Source organism: Daktulosphaira vitifoliae, unplaced genomic scaffold, assembly GCF_025091365.1.
Source record: "Daktulosphaira vitifoliae isolate Bord-2020 unplaced genomic scaffold, ASM2509136v1 Scaffold_1, whole genome shotgun sequence".
Classification (NCBI taxonomy): domain Eukaryota; kingdom Metazoa; phylum Arthropoda; class Insecta; order Hemiptera; family Phylloxeridae; genus Daktulosphaira; species Daktulosphaira vitifoliae.
In genome coordinates, this window is record NW_026099572.1 from 14,767,797 (window position 1) to 14,777,813 (window position 10,017).

At 26.1% G+C, this 10,017-nt stretch overlaps 2 protein-coding genes across 3 annotated transcripts in view; one reads left to right on the forward strand and one right to left on the reverse strand.

Moving 5' to 3' along the window:
• Nucleotides 1-691: 691 nt before the first annotated feature.
• LOC126896969 (neuroligin-like protein glit-1) lies at nucleotides 692-7,033 on the reverse strand. Of its 2 annotated transcripts, XM_050670239.1 has the most exons (13): nucleotides 6,503-7,033; nucleotides 6,156-6,431; nucleotides 5,940-6,086; nucleotides 5,721-5,874; nucleotides 4,723-4,934; nucleotides 4,500-4,667; nucleotides 4,238-4,439; nucleotides 3,672-3,847; nucleotides 3,361-3,547; nucleotides 3,184-3,289; nucleotides 1,838-2,033; nucleotides 1,660-1,775; nucleotides 692-1,598 (listed from the first exon to the last, which is right to left on the reverse strand). In XM_050670239.1, exons 1-13 carry the CDS (start codon nucleotides 6,797-6,799, stop codon nucleotides 1,349-1,351), a joined length of 2,487 nt encoding a protein of 828 aa, XP_050526196.1. In that variant the 5' UTR covers nucleotides 6,800-7,033; the 3' UTR covers nucleotides 692-1,348. The 2 variants fall into 2 exon arrangements, 1 of the variants encoding a protein (XP_050526196.1); XR_007701996.1 differs by lacking the exons at nucleotides 692-1,598; nucleotides 1,660-1,775 and adding an exon at nucleotides 2,336-2,430 and having other exon boundaries at nucleotides 1,905-2,033.
• Nucleotides 7,034-7,402: 369 nt separating this feature from the next.
• The window catches only part of LOC126896970 (PRL-1 phosphatase), a 24,133-nt gene continuing 21,518 nt past the window's right edge, over nucleotides 7,403-10,017 (forward strand). The window contains exon 1 of the mRNA XM_050670241.1: nucleotides 7,403-7,565. The gene's annotated coding sequence lies outside the window, so the exon portion shown is untranslated. The remainder of the gene's footprint in view (nucleotides 7,566-10,017) is intronic.

Sequence of the window (10,017 nt, forward strand, 5' to 3'; positions counted from 1 at the left end):
TTATAGAAATATAGTAGTATAGAAAACATTTTCGTTTTAGGGGAAAAATCACTAAATTCTCCTAAAGCCTTAGTTCTAACAAATTACTACATTTTTAAGCAGATAATTAAAATTTATACTGGCTGTTGGTGTATTTAAAATAATACAATAAAATTTATAAATGCATTTAAATCTAGGCTCTATTTATGAATAACAAACTATCTCTCTTATGTGCAATTAATACCCATTATACCATTTAAAAATCTGTGTAAAAGTGATTATTACACCTCCTATTTTCCAACGTCATTAAAATTATCATATGAAATTTATTTAAACTAAAATGTAAATTGTTAGTGGAGGTAATTAAAAAATATTCATAAAACAATAATGAAAATGAAAATGACACCATGTGCTTATTCTTTAAAGATAGCAATTTCTATGATCAGTATAAATTCTGATCAAGTGTTCATCTATTAATATAATTTTATTAAATAGACAAAATTATAAATATGTGTATTTATAAATAATAAAAATAGAAGTTATTTTCATTTAAATTATTAATTAATTTAATTTTAAATAATTTTTAAGAATTATTTAGAATTTTCAGAATTTTAGATTAATATCTTAATAACATATTTCATTATACTAATTAATAAGTGATGCAAATATTATACTTTGAATAAACATGATACAAAAATAATTTTATTTTTTTACTCCTCGAAATTCTTTACACTTTAGGTGAACCAAAAAAAAATTTTAATTTATCTTTATTATAGTTGAACAATAATCAAGTTATTTTAGAAAATATAAAAAAATTTTTTTTATACGTATCATCTTATAAAATAGCATCTTTAATAATTACATTAAAAAAATACAACAATAATAAGTTCAACATTTTATAAAATTAAAAAATTACAAATTACAAATGTATTTTAAAATTAGTGGACGGACTATAGTTACTTAAACAATACATATTAATAAGGACGGGTAGTTAAAATAGTTAACTATATTAAAAACTAAGTCAATATTATAAAACAGTATAATAACAATAGACGGAAAAGTTAATGTTGAAAAATGTATTTTAGTAACTAAAGAAACAAAATAATGTTATTATTTTTATTAACAATTAATTACTTATTATTTGTTTACTTTAAGAATTATTAAGTAATGAAAATGTATTTTATACAAATAATGGATTATTAAAAATGTCATTTAATTAAAGTAATTTATTGTAATGTCTATGTCATTAATAAAAAATAGAATTATTGATGTATAAAATAAATAATTAATATTAATTATTACTTAAAAGACTTTAATGACTGTAAGTAATAAAATAATATTATTTTAATAAATAAGACACATAATAGAATCAAACCTGAGTTTGTGGTACTGGTTTATCACTAATTCCCAGAGGATGATCTCTCATTGAGGCAGCACTATTCGTTCGTAAGGTACTCGCTGATGGTGTTTTTCGAGGGGATGCATTTAACGTTTTGATAGGTGCATCATGATACTCATATATATTACTAACACTACGATTATCAATACCCTGATGACTCATAGCCATAGGTTCTTCACGTACAACTAAAACATCACCGTTATAATACCTGTCTTTGGTTCTAAAAAAAAATTTGATTTAGTAAAATTTTAAAATTTTTCATAAAAAAAATTGAGTATTACTTTTTTGCATTATACCACAATATGCATAAAATTACAGTTAATGCAATTAAAATCATATTAAGACCAGACAGTCCCCAAAAAGCAACTTGTATTGGAGTTTTAGGCTCCCACCAATACTATAAAATTAATTATAAAAAATGATTAATTAAATATTTTTTGACTTTCAAAGTTTATTTACTTCTGTAGTAGGTGGATAGGTAGGAACAACTACACCAATAACTGTAGGTAAGTAATCAGACCAAAAAGCTGATTCCATTTGTCTATAATTTTGTTTGATAGTTGAGTTGAAAGTCGTATTAATATTTAAATACCTAAAATCTCCTTTGACAGCCATGTCAAAATGTAATCCTAAAATTTGAGTCAAACTAGGATTGCTGAAACATAAAATTTGGTACAAATATTCATTTATTATGCAATGTAAATAATTACACAAATAATATTATTGATTACATTTAGTAGTGTTTAGTATAAAATTAAAACAAATTTAGGGTAGACACAATTTCAATTTTTAAATTTCCCAACTTTTTAGACATTTTCAGGAGTGATAACATAATAATGAAATTTAGTACCGTGGTATCAATTATTATAACTATAATTAAATTTTGACAGAAATCCACTAAAGTTTAAATATGTATATCAGTACTCTGATAAAAATATCTGTCATTCTAGAGATTACCTGATAAAAAAATAATTTCTTGACACTCCCCGTTTTCCTGGTTTGTGGCAACCTGCAGTTATGTTCACTTTTCAAAATGTGCGTTTTTGTTATTTCTGATATATTAAATTAATTCTTCAACAATTAGTTAAGATAGCATACACATGATAAATAAGCCTTGTCATGAGGATATAGAGAATAGATTTTTCACATGATGTAAATAAATACATGCATCTTGATACATAATATATGTATTTTGGAAGGGGTAGTAAAAAAATTTCTTATGAACTCCAAAACAAAATCCTGAGAACACTACTAATATGTTGCTTAATATACAGAGCTTAAGACTAAAATTATTCAGTTCAAGCGTCTCCTGCTAAATGTCTATCTAAGGAGTTGATTATTATTACACTGAACCCTTTAATTACTTGTATTTATAAACAATAATAATAAAACATAAACAAAGAATATAATTTCTGTGTTCATTTTTGTATCAAGAAATATAATAACTCTTCATTTTTTTTTTGAATATTTAAATTTTACTTTCTTATTTATTCTTGACCAATTGACGTTAAGTAGGTCAACTAAAGTATTTTTTTTTAATACTTATTAATTAATTTCAGGGTTTGGAATTGAATGCATTTGTTTTCAAATACAAATTTGGAGGAGTTAAATCCCCAAGCTTCCAACTAGCACCAATACTCATCAAATTTAATATTTGTTTTATAAAACAATTTTAATGAATGTTATTACAATTATATTTTTGTTAAGTAAGTGTGAATGCGAATATATTCTTTTTAAAAAAAATTAATTTTGAAAATGTATTTGTTTTTTAGAAGCATGTTTCAAATCTTAATTAAATAACTTACCCATATGTAGCAAAATCAGTGAAGGCTTTCATAAAGAAATGACTCATATTGCGATCATTATCTGTCCATTTTCTTTTGTCCGTAACAGGTATACGTGAGAAAAATTCTAAAAATATTTTAATTGTTTTATTGGATATTTTAAGTAGTGCTAAATATGACTAATGTTATTAGGCTTACCATTATCCATAAAAGGTGCTCCAGTTAAAAAATAATATTCAGTGTCATGTGAATATAATCTCCATTCTGGTAGAGGAATACTTGTCACAGTTGTATTTAAAACGTACATATAAACAGGAACACCTTCATTTACAAGCAATTTTGATATTTGATCATGAGGCGCAATGTATAAAAAATCAGATAACATCTTGAATAAAAATGAATGCATCAATTAAATTTTTAAATAAAAATAATTGTTTCAATAAATAATTATTAATGTCTAACTTTTAGAAAAAAATTGCCAAGTATAAAATTTAAAAATGTTTACTTACATTTATATACTGAGTTCTTATTGAATCAGGATTATAGGGATCTGGCCAATAAGTATATAAATATTTAATAGCTTGATATACTCCTGATGGATTTAATGTATAGTTATATTGCAAAACAAGTTCTTTAACTTTACTGTTAAATAGTTCTTCAGTTACAGTGTAAGTTTTATTATTGACTAAAAAATCAAATAAAATGTATTATTACTTAATAAGTAGTGATGTTATGAACTGTGATTTTTGGAGTCAAACCTAACCTTAACTTTCAATTTCTCTGTAAAGCCCAAACCGAACATCAATTTTTTATTAGTTTCAGGTAAAGCATTCATTATATCATTACTCAACAAATTTAGCGTAATAAAACTAGTTTGATTTTCAAACTGATTTACAAGAAAAAAATGGAGTACATTTTTTTTTAATTTTAAATTTCTTTTTTGAACTGATCTAAACACACCAAATTCGGCTAGGTTTAATTAAAAAATCAAATAGTTTGATCATCACTACTAATAAGGCAGAATAAAATTAATTATTTTAATCTTTAATGTTTCAATAAGATTTAAAATACATACCAAGTATATAAGCTGCTTCTTGAGTGGTTACACCACTTAAATATCTGAGATCTTTATTGAAGTGACCAAATCGAATTGCATTTTCCACTGTTTCATTAAAGAAATGCCAATCTGATTGTTGCCAACCATCATACCAATTACTCTTGGGTACTAAAAAATCACTATCTATCACTGGTCCCCAAGCGTTAAAGCCTATTTGGGGCTAAAAAAAATTGTTCAAATACAATAGTATTGATATAATTTCAATTCAGACCTTAATTACCTTAAAATCTGCACCCAGCTCTAAAAAGCTACGCCCTCTTTTCAAACAATCTACAATTTTCCATGTTGAATCAATGCCACAACCAATATGTAAAGCATAAACTTTGGTTGTATTCATTGCTCTCCATCTGTCTTTAATAAGAGCCCAATCAGCTAATGCAGAACCACTCTATACAATAAAATATTAATAAAACAAATAATTAATGGATTAAAAAAAATATTACCTGAGCAATTACTTTTGACACCATAAAACTTGTTCTTGGATTAACCATCAATAAACCAGCAGATGCTGCACCAGCATCAGGTCCAAACAATGTAATAGATTTACGATCACCATTGAAGAATTCAATATTATCATAGACCCAACGTAATGCCATTGCTTGATCCATAATTCCATAATTACCAGGTGAATTTTCATCACATGTACTTAAAAATCCTAATAAATGTATTTTTGATATTCATTATAACATAATAAAATTACTCTTCAGTGTTTTAAATTCACAATACATTGAAACTTTTTGTTTTAGAAAATATATAATTTTATAATGTCAAACAATAAACAGTATTAATAACACATTCATTTAAAAAACAGAAAAAAAAATATTTAGTTTTGATGATGTGGAGTCTGCTGCCTGGGTATTCACTTACACGTGATCATACAGCAGTTACCGTGCTCGGCTGACACTCGTGATTAGCTGTGGGTGTCGAAAGACCATTGTTATAGGAAGGGAATAAGTGTAACACCTAGGTAGAGGTGTAGACAAAGTGCAAGACACAAATATTTTAGGTATAGGAGAGAATAAAGAACAGTGGTAGCGGAGTATGAGGTGCAGATAAAGTGCAAGACACAAATACTCTGAAATGTAGAGAATGAGAGTAGGTAGGTAAAAAGGAAAAACATGACTTGACTTTATGCAGTATGCTGGACAGTGACAACCGAGTACTGAGACTGATGAATGACGCAAAGCATTGGAATCGACTGATAACGATGGCCAGGTTTTTGGGATTAAAACATAATTCGGACGATTGCCAATTTTTCAATAAATATTAATCGACAACTCATTAATCTCTAGAAGCTGATGTGCAGTCTGTATTTTATTATAATAATTTTCTACAATAATGGTAACGTGACACTATAACAATACTCACACTAATTTTATATGATTAAGAATGCATTTTAAATAAAATCATGAAAATATGTCTCCCATACTATTTTACTAACCTAAAGCTCCCAAACGGTAATTTATTGTTACCACCACAACATTATAAAATGCCGCCATTATGTGTCCAAGAAATGAATTTGATGATCCATGAGTAAAATCACCTCCATGTATATAAAACATGACTGGATATGGTTTAGCAGGGATACTTCCAACCTATAAATTATTAAATTTAAATTTAATTATAAATTTAAATTTAATAAAATTAAAAATTTACTAACTGATGGCATGAAAATATTTAAATAAAGGCAATCTTCATCAATTTTTGGAACACCTTTTGTAATACCAGTATATATTGCTGGCTGTGGGCAAGCTGGTCCATAATCGACTGCTTGGTGAAGCTGCCATCCTTTGTGAGGCCTTGGAGGCTATATTTGAAAATACATTGAAGAAATATGCAAAAGAATAAAACTAGTCATCAATAGTAGTGTTCTTACCCTGAATCTACCTTCATTAATTGGTGGTGATGCATAAGGTATACCTAAAAACACAGCTACTTCAGCTTGTTTTCTTTCAACAGGTGTTTGAAAAGGTCTATATCCACTTTCCGGTAAAGGGTTATCATAAAGATGTACTTTGAAACCTTGTATTTGTCCATATTTAGTAGATACAAATACATCTCTATCTAGTTGCTTAGAATCTGGCCGTTCTTTTCCTTGTAGATCTGTCCGCCATTTACCTAACACACCAGGTAGCAATAATGTTTCATCACCCTATGATAAAAATTTTTAAATTTCAAACTATATTTAAAAAAAAATTAAAATTATAACAATTGTTTATTTACAGGATAGTTAACACCATTTGGTCGATATCCAGGTGTTCCAGACCGCCCAGGATAAGGTTGATTTCCTGGAAATTGATTGTAAGGTGGTCGATTTAAATAGTTATTCTGTTGACCATATTGATTGAGTTGAGGGTTAAATGGGTTATTGGGTGATTGAGGAAAATTACGATCATATGCTTGAGATTGTTGAGAGTAGATATCTCGGTCATAAGTTTGATACCTATAATCTTGGCCATTTATTAGAACAACTTGCGATGTTAAAGCAATGAATAGGGCGTGACACAGAGTAAATAACATAACAGCTTTGAAAAAAAAATCGTTGTAGAATTAACTGCATTAGATCTTGAGCATGAGCCGGTCCTACTAAGTCATATTACGCCCAAACATAACGGTTTCGTATAGCACCAGATGAAGAATTAATTGTGTATTTATGGAAATGTTCGTGAGAAATACTATCAATGAACGTTAAAAAAATTAAAATTACTATAGTGTTATTGTTTATTTACTAAGAGATATTTAGTTGGTAGGTGGTCCACATTCCTATGCTTAACATCTAAAATACAGTGATACAAACATTATATGATCATTTATTCTCTAGTTTGGAAAAAACACACTGTCTTTATTTATTGAAGCAATAATAGATTTTTAAAAATTTATATTTCTACAAAAAACGTTTTTTTACAGGTAAATATTTTAAGCCTTTATTTTTATTGTTTTAAATACCAAAAACATTTTTTCTATACAATTATTATTGAATTAAAAAAATTAAAATAAATTATCAAAATTTTTCCTCTATAACAACATGTATTGGCTTATCTGATAAACACCTCGCGGTAAATTCAATTATTATCACTTGGTCAATTTGACTAACGATTTCTCTTACTACCTTAATTTTTAAGTATCACTACCTCAATTAAGAATAAGAACGGACTAAAATTTGATTTTCAATGGTATCATTGTATAGTTAAGTCATAATAATTAAATTACTTGCTTTTAAAAATTCGCATTGTGAATTGATTTTTACATGGTTGTGACAAATTATTCTCCATTCTTAACTAACCAAGTAAGTAAGCATTATCTTCATAATTTATATAAAATACTTTTAATCATATAATATAGTTATAGATTTATTTTTTTTAAATTAAAGTTGTGCAAAGTTTAAACTGTTTATATGATCTACAGTCAATTATTTTGATAATAGTTATGTGCTATAACATCTATTAATGCCTTTTAACTTCATTTAAAACAAAAAAATTGATATAATTTTAAATGTTTTAATTGGTTATTAGTTTTAAAATAATGTTCTTATCATTGATAGATATTTTAATTACTAAATGGTAGGAAAAATTACTAAATTTTAAATAATTGTTTATTCAATTGCAATATATTTCTTTTGATTTCTATGCACATTCAAATTTAAATAATTTGATGTTCAAAGTTAATATTTCAGACAATAAAAGACAAATAAAAAAAAAAAAGTTAATTCTAATGTTTCTTTTTTTATAGGTTTTAATTAGTGACTTAAAATATTATCAATAATAAATTGAACAATGTGTCAAAATCAGAAGGGTTTGTGAGTTGAGAAACAAAATGTAATATCTTACGGTATTTTCATAAATTAAAAATATTTTTGTTTTATTTTGTAACTTAAAAAAAGGCATACATTTTTGGTATAGTACTAAATAAATTCTTGCTTAAGAAGTCGTAAGCTCATAAGTCAGTGTTGACCTTAGTGTATATATGACGTGATGTGATCTATATATTTTACTTTATCATGCATTCATAATAATTATAAATACCCGATAAATTACTTATAATAGGTATTTTTACAGGGGATACAGAATATAAAACTCTATAGCAAAAATGATTATATAGGTGAATACATATTTTAAAAGAGTAATAAAATAAATTCTATTCTATATCCCCCCAAGAAAAATTCTAATAATCCCCCTGTAATTAATTATTAAAAATTTTTTTTAAGTTTAATTTTAAATTATCAATTAAGATATTATTTATTTTTTAAACGTTTTTTAAATGTTATGTCTCTAACATATTAACTTATTTAAAGTGGTAAAATATAGGAGCTATTCTACTCCCTGTTATCCACAATACATCACTACAAAATAAAATGATGATCAAATAATCCAAATATGAATTAGACATTTTTTTGACTATGATTCCTCTCTTCCCTCCCATAATGAAATCTTGGGTACCCAACTGCTTATGTATATGAAAGGTACTGGAGAAAAATGATGTATGTCAATTTTTTCCATTTTTATTTTGACTTAATAGCTAATTAGCAGTAATATTAAAAAATGAAATCTATTCAAAGAAAATTTTTTATATCTTGTTAAGACAAAAACTACTATTTATGTTTTATTAAAGGGATAAAAATTTATAACTTTGTTTTTGTTGTCCTGAAAAATTTACAACAATGGACTTCTATTGTTTTTTCCTGTACCCTTCATATTACCTTAATATTATTAACTTCATTTAATTAGATAGATTATATTATTGATAATATTTTATGTACAAAAATAGGATAACAGTTTTGAGATGCTAGATTTAGTGACCTTGCCTTTTTAGCTTCAATACGAAGCTGAGAAGGTATTAATTTTATTATGATGTTATTTTTTTGTTTTTTTGTCTGTTACCACTTTTTCTCAGCTCTCACCGAATCAATTTCTTTCAATGATACTTCAAAAAATCACAATACGTATCTAATCGAAGACATTACCCTCAAGAATTGAAAAAATTCCCTCAATCTCCGTAAATGGAGGAAATCCCCCAAAAAATTACAATTAAAAAAACCCATCACAGGGGGGTCGCGGCACAGTGGTGACGTGGTATAGATGGATCAAGTATGATATCTGACAGTGATTAAAATCACTATCAAAAAAAAAACGCTTCGATGCAAATCTTTAGATAGTGTTTAATTTTAAAAAATTGGTGGATTATTCCAAAAGCTTCATAAACTGCTAGTTCATTATTAATATCCTAATTAAGATAAAGTATGTCGAATGAAAAAGGGATTATTAAAAAATATTATTTCTCATAAAAAAATAATGTTGATCCATACACTTTTCCATATGTCATAGCATTATAAAGTTAAAAATGTAAAAAATAAAATCGAGAATTTTCACATAATAATAGCATTCGGTAGCCATTTTTATCGTGAAGATAAAATAAAGTCCGAAATTTTTTTTTTGCATAATAAAATAAATTACATTAGCTTTAATTTAAGATATATATAAAAGTGTCAGACTTTCCGGAACACTTTCAAAATTTAAGTTGAAAAAGTAAATTTTTTGTGAAAAAGTTGTCATTTTAAATCCCCCCCTGTGGGCAGGTAAAGGGTCAGATATGAAAAAAATATATACCAAATGATAAGTAAAGACATCATGCATCTATAAAAAAAAGAATTATATTGATCCATACATCTTTCAAAAAGTTATAGCATTATAAAGTTAAAAATATAAAAAAGAATTTTTTTACAAAAATCGTATTTTTTTTAT